General features: G+C 36.4%; 1 protein-coding gene across 1 annotated transcript in view; it reads left to right on the forward strand.

The window, feature by feature from the left end:
* CTR9 (CTR9, Paf1/RNA polymerase II complex component) overlaps positions 1 to 16119 on the forward strand; it is a gene marked incomplete at its 5' end in the record, with an annotated part of 19771 nt that extends 3652 nt beyond the window's left edge. The window contains 20 exon segments of the mRNA XM_010286206.1: positions 1 to 56; positions 2550 to 2657; positions 3111 to 3218; positions 3327 to 3563; positions 4314 to 4403; positions 4506 to 4634; positions 4739 to 4922; positions 5926 to 6014; positions 6282 to 6467; positions 6648 to 6735; positions 6985 to 7133; positions 9207 to 9323; positions 9505 to 9650; positions 11611 to 11682; positions 12901 to 13036; positions 13528 to 13674; positions 14105 to 14262; positions 14569 to 14665; positions 15049 to 15161; positions 15412 to 16119. The exon segment at positions 1 to 56 is cut by the window's left edge and continues 31 nt beyond it. Coding sequence (XP_010284508.1) covers positions 1 to 56; positions 2550 to 2657; positions 3111 to 3218; positions 3327 to 3563; positions 4314 to 4403; positions 4506 to 4634; positions 4739 to 4922; positions 5926 to 6014; positions 6282 to 6467; positions 6648 to 6735; positions 6985 to 7133; positions 9207 to 9323; positions 9505 to 9650; positions 11611 to 11682; positions 12901 to 13036; positions 13528 to 13674; positions 14105 to 14262; positions 14569 to 14665; positions 15049 to 15161; positions 15412 to 15820 — 2819 coding nt within the window.
* Between the last annotated feature and the right edge of the window lie 715 nt (positions 16120 to 16834).

Here is a 16834-nt window from a genome sequence, read left to right on the forward strand (position 1 = left end):
CAAAATGTGTGGGGGCTTTGGTTGGACTGGCTGTTCTGGAACTCAATAATAAAGAGGTGGGTCTGACTTAACAAGAATCTGTACTCAAGGTCTGACTTAACAAGAATCTGTACTTTCTTCATATATGAAAAAGCAAACTTTTTATCCTTAGAAAAGTAGTCCAGCTTTTTTAAAAGGGGTAATAACTTTTGTGGTTAAATCATTTTACATCTGTGTCACCACTGAATGGTGTTATAGGTATGTACTCGTGATGTGAGCAGCACATTCTGAATAACTTTCCTCTGTTGTTAAAAATCTTTAACTCTATTGCTTGTAGAGGTGTTAAGTACAGAGAAACAGTGCTAGATTAACTATTTCAATTAAAATAACAAAAATCTGTGGTGAGATGTGTGAATGCATGTCCAATCACTTAAAAAAACAAAACAAAACGCTGATTTCAAAATCTTACTTTAATGAGCAATAGTTCTAATATATGTAATAGCCAGCCTTACTTAGTCATTTGTGACTCTGTGAAGGTTAATTAAATCAGTTTGTACTCGGGATGCTCTGAAAGTCCTCAAATACTTGGAGACTTCATTTGCCATGGCAGCTCTATTCCAGAGAGTCAGGAATTTTTTTTTTTTTTTTTTGAAAGAGCGTCATGCTAACAGGAAGATCAAGGTAAAACATGTAGTCCCAGGAGATTAGTCCTGGGCTTTAAGGAGCATAAGCTTTCACATTCAAACAAGTGAAAGTTGTATTTGGGCATCAGGTTGCATTTACCTTGGCATGCATGCCACATGGTAAACCAAAGAGTAGGCACGAAGAAATTTTAACTAGGCTGATGAAACTACAATAAAGTGGTGATCCTACCTCTCTAGATGTTGTATAACTAGAAAAATACATATGTTTATATAGCTTAATTTGGATCGTAAGATCGGAGATGGTTAATCCATGTTAAGGAAGTTATCAGTGGAGAATGGGACCTTGAAGTGTTTAAAAATAAATAAAGAAAATCGTTACATAATTGTATGTTGCTAAAATTCAGTGTTAGGCTATCTATAGAACACCTAGCTCTCTAGAAAGATCTTTTGTTAGCACAGAATGTCTGAAAACTACTTAGTTCAATATTCTAAAAAAATGTGGGCACGAGAGTTTTCTTTCCTAAAACTACAGAGACAACCAAAAATACTCTAAAGTCAAGTTTTAATAAACAATTCCATGGGTGAGAAGCTAATGAAACCTAGTATCTATCTTCCCCCCCCCACCCCCGAAGGTCTTTTGTCTAAAGTCAAGGGATGAGCCCACTCACCTAAAGCTTCAAAAAGCTGTGACTAAAAGCTGACACGCTCAAATGTGTGTTTTGTTTTTTGTAAGAAATGCATCATCTGTGCTTTACTCCAAACTGTTTTCACAACTTGCACTGCAAAGTTAGTATAACACCAAAGAGTTGACATGGGGGAGGGAGAACACTTTCTCTGGGGAAAAGATTCTCTCTGACTTGCAAACTACGAATTGATATCTTATCAGTGGTTAGATATTTCTAATGTTTCATCCTCCTAGAAGATGTTATGATGTCAAATCAAGGTTGAGAATACACTGTGTTCTCATTGAGATCTGTCTAATCTCTCGTTTTCTTTAATGAAAGCCCTTGGGAACTTTGAGACCTCTCGCAATCTGTTGGATTTGTTTGAAATTGGACATCAAATTATTACTGGACTCAGATTATCAGAGAACTCAGACATACACATAGTGTGATTATAAAACCTCTTTGCATTTGAAAATTAAACCAAGGATGATTCAGTATCTCCTAATCAAGGTATATTGTTATGCTAGGTTTGGAAAGATAGGGCCTTTTACTTTTAGCTGCGTATGATGTCTCAACCTCATAAAACCTAATTTGTTCAATAAGGTATCTCTCTGCTGATGATAATTGGCAAGTGAAGCACAGATGTTATGTGATGACTAGATACTATTCTTGGTGTTTCTGTTCAGAGTAAGTCAAACTTGTATCCATTGAAAACTTTTTTTAAACTGTAAAGTTCTTTAGAAAAGAGTAAGTTGATATAATGATATCCCTATGTAAACACCGCAAACTTCTACCATTTTTTTAAATTAGAACTTAAGTTTCAGTAGCTCTTAATTCAACATCTGCAGTTCTTGTTTGGAATTTGAACATGAGAATATTTTCATTTCACTGTTGAATGAATTGTGTGAAAGTTTGAAACGTAAACCGAACAGGAGCTGGGGACATGGAGCAGTAGAAGGAATGCTGCTGGGGTGTGAATGTGAAATGTCAGAGAACACCAAGACTAAGTATTTTATTTTTTTTCCTAGAAAGTCCTCGAGAAGTGTTCTGCTTTTTTCCATCCCTGTGTGGTGGCTTCATTTCCCATTTTCCATCTGTATGCTGCACAGAGAAAAGCTAGTAGCTGAATTTACTTTTTTCTGTGAGCCCAGCAAGGTTTTGTCAGACTTCCTTCAGCAGCCTAGACTGAAGAATAATGTTGAAGGTGTTAAAAAGAGACAGCTATTGAGATGCTGCTGATACTTGTCAATGTTTCATTTAGGCCGATTCCATCAAGAACGGTGTTCAACTCCTCTCTAGGGCTTACACAATTGATCCTAGCAATCCAATGGTGTTGAATCACTTGGCTAATCATTTCTTCTTCAAGAAGGTAAGAGGTCTATAGAATTTTACAGGTAAATACTTGATAACCTCTGAATATCCAGAGTTCTGGTGTTAGATTCAATCTCATCTCATCAGGCTAAGTGGTGCCTAATATGGAACTGTTAATCTAGATGGACAAGTGTAAAATTTTTTACTTAGATTTTGTACAAGCTTTTCTCAAGAAAGCCAAGAAAAGGTACACTTATTTCTGATGTCATGGTCGCCTTTGTGTCCCGAGTGTCAGTTTTGAGTTTTTTTTTCCTCCCCTCCGCCTGTCCAAGCTTTAAAATGTGAAATAGAGAACAGTAACCACTAAAACTAAGTCTGTTGTTACTAATTTAGTCGGTGCTATGGCTAAAGCTTTCTTTTATTTTCCAGATATCCTTGTTTAAATAATAAATCACTTGACTGTAAATAAAGTGAAGGCTTTAAAATTTCATTTAACTTCCCTTTTTTTCAGGACTATGGTAAAGTACAACACTTGGCTCTTCATGCTTTCCACAATACAGAAGTTGAAGCAATGCAGGCAGAGAGTTGTTATCAGCTGGCTAGGTCTTTTCATGTACAGGTAGGGCAGTTTTTAAAAGCCCCTTTATAAAAATCGGTGTTATAAAAGTTCATACAAAGCTTACCTTTGAAAACACCATCTGTTCTTTATTTACTTCTTTTTAATTAGGAAGATTATGATCAAGCTTTCCAGTATTATTACCAGGCCACTCAGTTTGCCTCATCTTCTTTTGTACTTCCATTTTTTGGATTGGGTCAAATGTACATATATCGAGGGGACAAAGAGAATGCATCACAATGCTTTGAAAAAGTTTTGAAAGCCTATCCTAACAATTACGAGACTATGAAAATCCTTGGATCTCTTTATGCGGCTTCAGAAGACCAGGAGAAACGGGATATTGCAAAGGTGAGTTTTGCTTCTGACAGCGTCATGCTTTTATATACAAGAGTAGAACTTGAAAATCAGATTTGAAATCAGACTGTACCGTAAGTTGCATAAAATTCAGGGTTACTTGGCTGTAGGTATAGAATATTTAATATTGGCTGTCATGGGAGATCCTCCTAACTGTGGAGAGTCACAGCTTCTGCACAGAACTGAGACTTCTACTGGGCTCTGGCTAAAGCAAGTCCAGGAATTTAGAGGAGCCCTAGTCTCACATTTGTATTTGGTATTATGAAAAGGGCAGAATTCTTCCCATATATGTTAAAATTCTCTGAAGCTGGTAAGTTAACTAGTGATTTCCTGAAGACAGCAACATTTCCAGAAAACATTTGTCTTAGATTATCTGGAATGACAATGTTACACCTTTTTAAAATTAAAGGTTTTTTTAAAATCTAATGTTGGATAAATAAATGCAAATAATGTTAGACATCACTTTTGTAGCTTCTAGTGTTGGTGTAATTGTTTCTGGTTCTCTGAGACTTTAAGCAGGTGTTATGTTCTACAGTAAAATACAATAATGAAGGATGGAAACTAATACAATTTTTTTGTGACCAAATTGTGCAGACATTTAGGATGTTTTCTTTTGCAGTATGGTATATCTTTCTAGTATTAAGGTTAATACCTTCCCTCTTACTTTTGATTTTTATTTATATTTGTTTTTAAAACAGTTTGTGTGTCCACAAAGAAGCATAGTTATTTTCTGCTGTTTTTCAGGGACATCTAAAGAAAGTCACAGAACAGTATCCTGATGATGTAGAGGCATGGATTGAGCTAGCCCAAATTCTAGAACAGACTGATATACAGGTATTAATATATACTTGTTGAATTGTGTGTGTGCGCTTTCCATAAGAGCACATAGAGCTCATTCTCTTATTTCTTTTATCCACTTTATCTTTCGTTGTAAAGGGTGCGCTGTCAGCCTATGGTACAGCCACACGCATTCTGCAAGAGAAAGTACAGGCTGATGTACCACCAGAGATTTTGAATAATGTGGGTGCTCTGCACTTCAGGCTAGGAAACCTAGGAGAAGCAAAGGTATGTAATTACTCAAAGTTTGAATTGAGTTTCTTGATCACCCAGAAGTTTTCCTTTAAGAATATTCTGGAGTGCTTTATTCGTCTTTTCTTTTTATACTTCAGAAATATTTTTTGGCATCACTGGATCGTGCAAAAGCAGAAGCTGAACATGATGAGCATTATTACAATGCTATCTCTGTAACAACGTCCTATAACCTTGCCAGACTATATGAGGCGATGTGTGAATTTCATGAAGCGGAAAAGCTGTATAAAAACATTTTAAGAGAACATCCTAATTACGTTGATTGTAAGAAACATTTGGTATTTTAGTTCCGGAGTCCTCCTTATAATACCAAAAATCTTCCCTTTTATAGTGTCTTCTGGTCTCCTTATATCTGTCTTCACTTCTTTTCATAGTAGTTTTGGGGCCTGCTTACCCATCTGCTATTTTCCCTACCTTTTTTTTTTTATTTTAAGGTCTGCATCATCCTTATAGTCCAATCTCCAACTTTAAGCCTTCTAATTATTGGTAAATCATACTGTATTCCAAAAATCTAGCAAAATTAGCTTATCTAGAATTGCGTGCCTTTGCTCACTTGCCCTCCATCAAAGCCTCAGCACTTGGGTGCAATCAAGGCCATCCACTTGATGTGCCTAGGCTCTGCAACCCTACCTACGTGGGTGGAAGTAGAGACCCTTTGGGAGAATCACTTCATCTTGGATCTTGGCCTTCCTCCAGGGAAGAAGGGCTGTTGAAGGTGTCAGCACAGCTTCTATGCCACAACCTCTTTTTTTTATCCTCACTCCGTTCTTCCTCTTGCCCCCAGGTAGCTAATCTGTGATATTTGCTGCAAAGATGAGGTGATAGCCCTTGCTCAGCAAGCTGCAGCATGCCCCAACCTAATCTATAGCCTTTTCCCTGTTTGTTTTCCATTGTCATCTGCTAACTGATGCTCTTCCCAAAGCTTGCAGAGGTGGGAGGGCTGTTTAAAGTGCAAGGAGGAGAATTATGTAACTGATGTGTCCTTCTTTCTTTGAGCTTTCTCAATCATGTTTAACTCATGAAACCAATTTTAAAAAATTACATTACTTCAACTGTTAGAAATCTGCAATTTCCGATTCACCATTTTGGGTGGGCATTCCTCTTCACATGGTGTGTCTCATTGTGAACAGAATATGAAATGTGTCTTAATGTTTGCTGTCCTTAGCAGATCAAGAAAAAGATTGCTTTTGAAATTCATGCATGGCCAATATTTTGTTTGAGATGACTTTAGCCTGTTTCCTGATTTTTATTTTATTTTTATTTTTAGGCTACTTGCGCTTGGGAGCTATGGCTAGGGATAAAGGAAATTTTTATGAGGCTTCTGATTGGTTTAAAGAAGCGCTTCAGATAAATCAGGTTTGTAACCCTTTAAGTGTTTAAAGTTAAAACGCTTGAAATACTAACTTAACTTAAAATTTTATTTTCCTTTTATTGCATATTTATTTTGTTTGATCACATAAACTAGGAAAAGAGAGGACTACTGTAATCTGCTCTTTGTGTGTTTTGTTTGTTGGGTTTTTTAAATATGTAATTCTATTTCAGAAAAATAGCATTTTATACTTGAAAAAGTAACTTCTCAAGGGAAAACAGTGCTTTTGCAACTTAGAGTGGATTTTTATTCAGGACCATCCAGATGCTTGGTCTCTGATTGGCAATCTTCATTTGGCTAAACAAGAGTGGGGTCCAGGACAGAAGAAATTTGAAAGGATATTGAAACAGCCCTCCACACAAAATGATACTTATTCCATGCTGGCTCTTGGCAACGTCTGGTTGCAGACTCTACATCAACCCACAAGAGACAGAGAAAAGGTAAGGGGCATCTGTCTGCCCTGTGTGTGGTTTTATTTAATTAATTTTTGTATACTCTTAGCTACTCAGAGCCTTTTCTTGATGTCTGTTTGGCATCTTACAGTCCAGAAAACTTCTGGGTAGATCTTCTAATACCCCGTTAGAGAAATGAGTGATCAATTGGGATACTTCTTTCTGCAGGAGAAGCGTCATCAAGACCGTGCATTAGCAATCTACAAGCAAGTACTCAGAAACGATCCAAAGAATTTGTATGCTGCCAATGGCATAGGTGAATATTATACTTTAATTTTCCTTCAGAGATTATGATATTCTCATGTTTCATGCCTCAATATAGAATTCTTTTTACAGGGCCTGCACACTATGTAGTGGGGCACAGGAAAGAATAGCTTTCATATGGCAGCTATGTCACTTAGTTTTTAGTGGGGAACTTTATTCAGGCAATATTTTGTTTTCTTTGGTAGGAGTACATAGTACGTGAACCTGGAAGCTTACGCTGTACATATTACTTTCCCCTTAGGAGCTGTCTTGGCGCATAAAGGATATTTCCGTGAAGCTCGTGATGTTTTTGCCCAAGTGAGAGAGGCAACAGCAGATATCAGTGATGTGTGGTTGAATTTGGCACATATCTACGTAGAACAGAAACAGTACATCAGTGCTGTGCAGATGGTAACATCCCTAAATTGAACTACGTAATATGTTGGGGTTAGATGACTTCTGGATGTTTCTCTGCTGTCATAGCAGCTGCAGAAGTTTCTGAATAATATTTTAACAGTTACAGGTTTATTTCTACCATGCTGTCGGCTGTCAAGTCTAGATTTAAAAACAAACTGCCAAATGTGGTTGAAGGGTAACAAAGCCTTACCAACTTACACACTTTTTTTTTTTTTTTTTTGGTAGCAGAGTTAAAACAGAATTGGGTTAGAATTCTGGTCTTGGAATTAATTTTTAGTCAGAGAGGTTTCAGTCAGTGTAGTTACTGTATGTGATTTACATTCAGATGTTACTGGAGTAAGTAAATGCAATTTGCTGCTGGGATTTTTTTAATAGCAACACTTCTTATTTTTGTTCTTGCAAATGATTTCATAAATAACAAACAGAGCTGTCTGAAAAGCTGACTGTGCCATGATTTCTTTCGCCACAGTTAACATCAAAAGATAATTCATTTTGGAAGAAATCTGTTGAAGTTCAACCTAGTTCAACCTGCTCAAGCAAGCTAACTACCAAGTATCAGCCTATCCTAACTAAATTGACTCAATTAGTTGATCAAAAGCGTACAAGTAAGCTAAGAAAAAAAAGGATATGTTGGATGGAAGCTCAAAACAAACTTGTTTCCTTAAGACTGAGTACACATTGAGTCTCAAAGATATTTAATTCAGGGCTAACCTGAAGCTTTTTGTGATGGTTATAAAGGAAGAGATACTGGGCCTCTCTTACTTGATCAAGACCGCAGTAGTCGCTATCCTCCAGTGAACTACTGTTAAAAAGCCTTGGTAACACGATCAGGTTCATTCTGTTGTGTTTGAATGGGGTCTGTTGTCTTTTTTAACACCTTATCTGTTTTTATTGACAAAAAGCCTAATGAAAATCAAATTTTAGGAACTGTTGAAGCAGTGAATTGCAGCGGCAAACTGGGTACCCCTTTCACCTCTTGATTTGTCAGAAAAATACTGTACTCTTTTGCCAATATATTTAAGTAAAGCTATTGGTAGAAATATGTTATTTACTGAGGTGCTTTATTGTTCCCTTGGTTCTGCTGTGCAGTCGGTACTATTTTATTATTTCAGTCACAGTCTGAAATACGCAATATTGGATTCAAAGGGAGACTAACTGAATTTAATAGCCTAGCTTACTGCAGCCTCATTATTCTAGTGAGTTCTCTACCATGAAGCATACAAATCTGAGGCAGACTTAAGCTAAATACAAAATCTTTTACTGTAAAGGTGAGTGAAAATTGGGCGCTTACAACACAGTGAGATCCAAGAGTAGTCACTTCAAGCATTATAGCTCAGGGGAGTTTCTGTATTTGAGGTAGAAATAAAAATTACTTTGTTTTTCTTATTATTTTGTAGGTTTAGAAATGGTGAATGATTCCTTGAGAAAAGAGTATGTCAAACAAAAGACGCTTGTTACTGAAAAGGATAAGTTTTGTAACTTTTTGAAGCTTTAATTCTATGCCATAAAACCTATAGCAACAAGTCGTCTTTTACACTTTAGAACAACTAGATATCCCTTGGCATGCCAAGTTATTCAACTAGGTGGACAGAACAAATTTGATGCTATCTGAAGGTGTGGATTTTTTTTTAACTTTTTGCATCAGATATATGGAATTACTACATTAAATATACTTCAATTTGTAACATATCTTATATGAATAAAGAAAATAGATTTCCCCCCGCCCCATACTACAGAGAATAATTGAGTGCTCTTAAAATGACTCAAGTTTGTTGGACTTCGCAAGTACCATCTATCGTAACAAAGTATTCTGTTGTATTTTAAAGACTTACAGAGTCTCATGGACTGCTGCCAGTTTCCAGAAAAATCAGGTACTTGCTATGAAATAACAGAAAGAATTTTCTGAGCCATGAACAGGAGGCATCCATGTAGCATGACACGCTGTAAAAAGCAAAAGGGATATTAGCAGTAATGCTTTCTAGGAATAGAAGCATTTGCTGGAGTTAGCTAGCCAAAATAACTAACCGTTATCACCTCTTAATTTGATTTTTTTTTTTTCCATTTCAGTATGAAAACTGCCTCAGAAAGTTCTATAAGCATCAAAACACTGAAGTATTGCTGTATTTGGCCCGGGCGCTCTTCAAATGTGGCAAATTACAGGAATGCAAACAAACTTTGTTAAAGGTAAGAATATAAAACATCATATTTCACAGAATAGAGTTACTGTAGATTGATGCATATTTGTGTGTCTCTTTAAATTCAGTAGTCTGAGATTGAAATAATGGTGCTTATTCTCTGTATGTCACTTCATTAAACCTCTCTATCACGTTGTAGGATATCTTAAAAATGTGCTTTTTATTTACAGGCCAGGCATGTAGCGCCAAGTGATACAGTCCTTATGTTTAATGTGGCTTTAGTGCTACAAAGACTAGCTACCTCTGTCCTGAAAGATGAAAAAAGCAATCTAAAGGAGGTCCTTAATGCTGTGAAAGAACTGGAGCTAGCCCACAGGTAAAGCTGATTTATTTCTAGTAATTATTATCTATTTTGAAGTTCCTTTACAGTAAATTTGCAGTATAGGTCACGAATCTGGTTAGAAGAGCTTTAATCTCCTATGAATCACTGTGTGTAGTTCTAGAGTTTCTAGTAGGAAAACAAAGCCTGGGCCTGACAAAACTACTTATTCAGACTTTGCTCCAGAGTCAGTTTTGTTTGAGAAATATGTATTGGCCACCTGGCCAAAGGGCTTTGTATTACTATGACCAAGATGCATTTCTACCTGGAAGAGCATTGTTGAAAAAAAAGTTGAAAATGATTCTACGAATTTAATACTCTTTTTGACCATTTCTTTCAAAACAACCAATAAGGCTCAAAAGCAAATCTATTTATATTATATAAGCCTAGCTAATCATAGAATAGTATGTGTTGGAAGGGACCTTTAAAGGTCATCTAGTCCAACCCCCCTGCAATGAGCAGGGACATCTTCAACTACAGCAGGCTGTTCAGAGCCCTGTCCAACCTGACCTGGAATGTTTCCAGGAATGGGGCATTTATCACCTCTCTGGGCAACCTGTGCCACTGTTTCACCACCTTCATTGTGAAAAATTTCTTCCTTCTATCTAGTTGAAATCTGCCCTCTTTTAGTTTAAAACCATTGCTCCTTGTCCTATTGCTACAGACCCTGCTAAAAAGTCTGTTCCCATCTTTCTTATAAGACCCCCTTTAAGTATTGAAAGGCTGCAATAAGGTCTTCCTGGAGCCTCCTCTTTTGCAGGCTGAACAACCCCACGTCTCTCAGCCCGTCCTTATAGGTCAGTAGTCCTTGAAAACTAATTTTGCCCTCCTGTTGGCAAGTGAAGCCTAAGCACTCGCATGGCTTAAGAACAGAAGCAGTTTCTTAAGTGCGTTTGAGCTATTTTAGTTCTCTTTTAAAAAAAAAAATAACTCTGGGCAGAAAACGGTGAGATTAATCTGATGCAATTGTCACCATCTTTGAACAGAAAGCTTTCAGCCATTTATTCTGCTCCTAGGTATTGCTGGTGTAGCTGGTGCTTGCTTTATGCATTTGTAGCTCTACTGTTATGTGAAGGATAGATACTGCCTTTCAGTAATTTTGTCAACTAAAGCAAGCCTTTCATACAAGCAAGTATTTCACAATTCTGGTGCTTTGCCTAATGCAAATTAAACATTTGAACACAAATTCTAACTTAAATTCAGTTAGAAGCTTGTTATTTAATGTCTTGAGAAAGTTGCATTAAATCCCTTATTATGTACCCATTAACTAAAAATTCAGATGTCTATCACATTTTGGAAAATATTTTCCATAGTCTAAAACTTGAGGAAGGAATTACTTTGTTCATATGCACAAGAATTTGAATTCAGTCTAGCACAAAACCACTTAATTTAAAATGTCTCTGGAATATGGGAAGAAACTGAGGCAAGCTTGAAAGTTAGAAAGCCCTTTTCCTTTAAATGAATTGGAGAAACTGTTTTCAAAACACTGATCATCATAGCTTACCCATCTACTTAAAGGTATGTTGTATTCGCAAGCACCTGTCAACTAGGTTGAATGAAGCTGTTCTTATCGTTTAACAATCTTTCCAGTTTTCCTTCCTTTTCTTACGCTGGTTTCAAGTACTTAAGCTGTGACAGATAAGAAATATATCTACTGGGGTCAGCAATGTACTTACTGCTAAGTAAGTAACTGAAATCTTAGAACTGTCTTTTAGAATTTTTATGGGGTTTTGTTCTGCTCTAGAGGTGTTTTAAAATGTTTCAAATTTGGAGAACTCTGAATGTACTTTATACTGTTGTATTAAAAGGGGCTGCACACAGAGAAAATTGAGGTTTTCTTGTCTGTTGAGTTTTATAGGATTGCAATCCAGGAGTAAATGCATTGTTTTTAAGGCAAAATTACAATAACTATGTAAGTATTGACATATTTGCTTAGTCTTGTTGTTTTTTTCTGCAGGTACTTCAGTTACTTGAGTAAAGTAGGTGATAAGATGAGATTTGACTTGGCACTTGCTGCTACAGAAGCCAGGTAAAACAAAACCACCAAAACCACAAACAAAACCTTCCTTCAGATACCATGTGGAGGGTTTTTGTCTTGTTTTTTCATACTGAAACTGCATTCCAAAATTTCAACTGACAGTTTCTTAGAACAGTAGAAACCCAAGTGTAGGGTTACTTCCTTATTACCATTCTGTTCTCTTCCTGTCTTTGCTTTCTAACATTTTTGTGTAGTCTAAAACTCTCAACATGTCGTGTCCGCCACTAGCTGGAGCCTGCAGAACTTTAGCTGTTTCAGTGGCAAATTTTCCATCAGTGAGAGTGCAGTGACGTTTATTTAAACATCTCTAGCTCTCACTGTTTTGAATTTAAACATAATAATCTAACAAAAGGTTTGCTTTAATGGAATTTTTTTAAGTAGTACATGGGTGAATAGCATAGGTCAGTTATTGAAACACGAAAAACTTTTTTTTTTCTCTTACCCCCACCATGGGTCTAATCTGCTTTAACTTTTGCTCAGGGAAATGAGTTCGTACACAAGCCTATTCAAATCAGTTTCCTTGTAAGCATATTTCTTAGGTTTTCACTCAGTATTTTCTGTGTTTCATTTATTGCACATTCTTCAAAGGTTTTCATAGCTGTATACAAATAACATCTGTTGGCCATCATGCACTGTACATCTTAAATGGGTATCATTAAAGCACTTTGTACAGAGAAGAAAATTTTAATCTTACTATTAAAAGAAACGTCATTGTAACATTAGCTAAGAGGGTATTGAAAGTGCCTTGCTTTAATGTTTCATGAGACTTGAATACTTTATGCAACCTTAACTCTTACACAGTTGTTTTTGTTTAAGATAGAATTTCTACCTACCTTTCTGAATAGGTTTGCTGTGTGTTGTGCTTAAATACAAGTTCTTATTAATGACACTTCTACAATTGTCCAAATTAGTTGGGACAATTCTTTTCACATTTGTGGTGGGGTTTTTTTGTATATGAATTGGATAAATTTTAAGTGTGAAGCAATACGTTCTGAAACTGTATATTGCAATTTAAAGATAAATTAGCGTACTAGAAGGTGCTTTAGTTTACTCAAAAATCTGTATGACGTTTCTATTGTGCTATTTCGAGTAGCTTTTTTTTCCTTTGGTGATATGAACATAGAGTTGTGATGCATGTCCTTTGTAAAACTGTCGTCTTGTAGTATGTGCCTGCCACCTTCCTTTACTTGAAAACATTGCATGTTACAGGCAATGCTCTGATTTACTGAGTCAAGCCCAGTATCATGTGGCTCGGGCACGCAAGCAGGATGAAGAAGAGAGGGAGCTGCGTGCGAAGCAAGAGCAAGAGAAGGAGCTGCTTCGCCAAAAACTACTTAAAGAACAGGTTTTATTCTGTTGTATTCTGTGTACTACGCTTTTAGAAAAGTATACCTATCGACAATATATATGCCCCTGTTTCTTTGTGGTAGCACCTGGTGTTATTGATAAAATGTCTAGTAGCTTTTTTTTTATAGTAAGTGCTAGCAGAAAATGTTGTAGCTAACAGGTGATATTCACTCTTTCTTCCCCATAGCCTCAGAAATAGTTTTTTATTTTTATGGTGAAATAAAATTCGTGCCCCAGAAGATCTGCCATCAAATTTCTGTACTGACAGGCTGGATGAGGAAGCACTTGATGCAACCGTTCTTTTGGACTTTTGCCTACTTTTAGCATAGGCTTGTAGAAAGCTTGGCCATGTTGGACCTTCTGCTATGACATAGACTGTGAAAAGTCAACTTTCTGATTCCTTGTCAGCAAATAATTTTTATGCCTGCAATTATAATCACTGCAATGCTGCAAATACAATAGTAATGGTTATTTTTCTCTCTGTTTCAGGAAGAGAAGCGCCTAAGAGAAAAAGAAGAGCAGAAGAAACTTCTAGAACAAAGAGCTCAATATGTGGAGAAAACCAAGAATATTCTGATGTTCACTGGTGAAGTAGAAGGATCAAAGGAGAAAAAACGTGGTGGTGGTGGAGGCAGGGTAGAACAGCAATTTTACTTAACTTTTTTTTAATCTCCTTTATTTTCCTCTCTTGGTATGTGGTCTCTTGCAGTAGCACAGGTTTTAAATTTCAAGCCCCTAGGTTCCACTGAGGGAAATCACACAGGCTTAATACTCAAATGCAAAAATTGGAAGCTAATACATAAAAGTTCCAATCACTTGGCATCACCAAAATATGTTCTATTCAACTGTTAAAATAACAGAAGGAGGTTTTTTCATTATGTGCGAATTTGGAATCAGTTTCTTAATGACATCAATCTAGAGATTGATGTCAGAGTTGGCCCAAGAAGGCCTGTTGTTTCATATCTTAACCTATTCAGATAAAGTTTCTATTTTGAATTGTTTTCTGGTAGCTTTTTGACTGGAAGGTGAATAATAGGCTATGTTGTGGGGCTTTTATTTATTATAGCGTTCCAAAAAAGGAGCAGGGGAGTTTGATGAGTTTGTCAATGATGACAGTGATGAAGATCTGCCCATGTCTAGAAAGAAAAAGAAGAGGAAGGGCAGTGGTAGTGAACAAGATGGGGAAGAAGAAGAGGGTGAGAGAAAGAAGAAGAAGAGGAGGAGGTAACTGATACTTTCATGTTAGACTTCCCTGAGAAATATTATGGCTTTTAAGTATATTCTCATGCAGTCTTTCGTAATGGTTTAAAAAGTAAACTGTTGTCAGTAGATCACATGATTAATTGTTGTTTACATGTGCACATCGTAAGACTTAAAACAGCCACTTTGCCAAAGAAGTATGAATATCACTTGATCAACTGGACATTTTCTTTTATATACATAGCCACTGGATATTTTTGCATGTGTTAAGTTTGGGGTTTTTTGCGATATATTATGCTTTACATGATATAAAATATATTTCTGTTTAAGACCCCAAAAGGCAGATGAGGGGAGTGATGACGAAGAACATGAAAATGGTCCAAGACCTAAAAAACGACGTCCACCCAAAGCAGAGAAAAAGAAGGCTGTAAGTTAAACCCTGAATAACCTCATCACTTTATAAATATGTATTTGGAGTTCAGTGTGACCCCTGTCAAGAGAGATTTATTAATGTTGAAAATGACAACAAAACTTCTTGTAGCAAAGTGCCTTGAAGCTTATTTTTGTCTTCCTCCCCTGTTGCTCTAACTGCTTCAAGGATGAAAAGGATATTTCTGAAGCCATCTAGAATTAAGTGATAGTAAATGGAAAATTTTGATATTTTGCTAAAAATAATGACTAGATATATAGATATAATGACTAGAACAACTGTTAAAAGCATGTCTGGTTTTCTGAATATGTTTTTATGTTTGGGCACTATGCTTTAACAAGCCACATGAACAAGCAGCCCTCTGTTTTTCCCCTATACAGCCCAAACCAGAACGTCTGCCTCCTTCAATGAAAGGAAAGATTAAATCAAAAGCCATCATTTCATCAAGTGATGATTCTTCTGATGAGGATAAACTCAAAATTGCTGATGATGGGTAAGAACCTTAATTAACTTTGTAGTAAAGTTTCAATGCATGCTTCAAGAGAAACTGCAGTATTAATAATAATGAGATAATATGAAGATAATGAGAAGCTTTTCATTGTACTCACGACATCACTTTCCATTGCAAATTAATTCCTCTCATTCTGATAATGCTAAGGTCACTCAAATCCTAGTGTCTCATTTTATTTTTAAGCTATGGATAACATCTTTTAATACTGAATATTTTTTTCTTTTCTCTACAGACATGCTAGGAATAGCAACAGTGATTCAGATGATGGGGAACAGCAGCACAGTAAACGCATTGTTTCTGATAGTGATTCTGATAACAGAAACAAATCTGGTAGCGAGGCAGGTAGTCCAAGGAGGTCCAGCGTCCACCCATCTGAGGAAGATTCTGACAGTGACAGGTCGGCTAGAAAAAGGAGGCGGTCGGATTCGGAGCAGTCAGGCAATGAGTCCGTACAGTCGGGGAGAAGTCATTCTGGTGGTTCAGAAAATGAATCTCGCCCAGCTTCTCACAGTGCTGACTCAGACAGAGATTCTGAGAGAGGGTCTGACAACGAGGGTTCTGGCAGAGGATCTGGTAATGAATCTGAACCAGAAGGATCCAATGATGAGGGATCTGAAGGTGGTTCCGATGACAGTGATTAGCTCTAAATTACAGGCCATCTTTTTAAAATGTTAATGTAAATATATTTCAGTTATAGGGAAAATCCAATTTTTATATTTGAAAACTGTGATTTAAAAAAAAAACCTTAATGTTGTGAGATCTTCCTGTGATTCTTTCTATTAGCAACTAATGGATGTTTCTCTTAGTTGGCTTATGGTGTATTCTTAAATTGAAACTGCAGTAGATGAAAGAACCCCTGTACTATAATCAGCACACCGAGGATGGAATGCATGTAAAAACTATGGAACATAAAATCTCTGTCTAGGTCGTTCCAGTGTGGCTAAAACTGTGTGTTCTGTGCTTACACATGCACAGATTGATCTTAAAATCCTACCAAATGGAATGAAGAGCTGTGGATATTTATCTTTGTCCTCATTCTGAATAAAGGTCAGTAGGGAGGTTTTTCTTACTTTCTATTAAAGAATACATTTGCCATGATGCAACTCCTTATGTTTCCAAGAGTTTGTTCTTTTGCTTCTGTTTTTGTGTTAAATCAGGTGAAAAGATGCAGATATTTTATAAAGTAACGATGCAGATGTAGATGAAATATTTAAATTGGCAGGTAAAAAAAAATGTAGATAACTCGGTATTACTTGAGAAAAGTAAAGCTGCCAGTGTCACAATAAACTATTCCCGCCTATTTGCTTGGAGTGATTTATTTTGCCCCTTAAAAGGTATAAGCAGAAAACCTGACAATGTTAGATTTGACAAAGGAATGTGTTTTGAGGAAGTAGTCTTTATTTTAGCTTAAGTACATGGCTTTTGGAATTAAGTTCTTTTATATAATCTGTTCAGGATCAACAATGAAAAATTGCTGTGTTGTAGACTAAAGCGAATCTGATTTCTCCCTGCAGTTCTGAAAAAATCAGTATTTTGCGCTAGTCCAAAAAATTACTTTTTCCTAACATTTTTCACTGGTCATCAAGTCCTATGTTAAGAATTTGCTAGGAGAAGATTATGTAGATCTGGATAATGTATTGCTACTATTTTTAATA

This window comes from Phaethon lepturus, unplaced genomic scaffold, assembly GCF_000687285.1.
Source record: "Phaethon lepturus isolate BGI_N335 unplaced genomic scaffold, ASM68728v1 scaffold55124, whole genome shotgun sequence".
NCBI lineage: Eukaryota > Metazoa > Chordata > Aves > Phaethontiformes > Phaethontidae > Phaethon > Phaethon lepturus.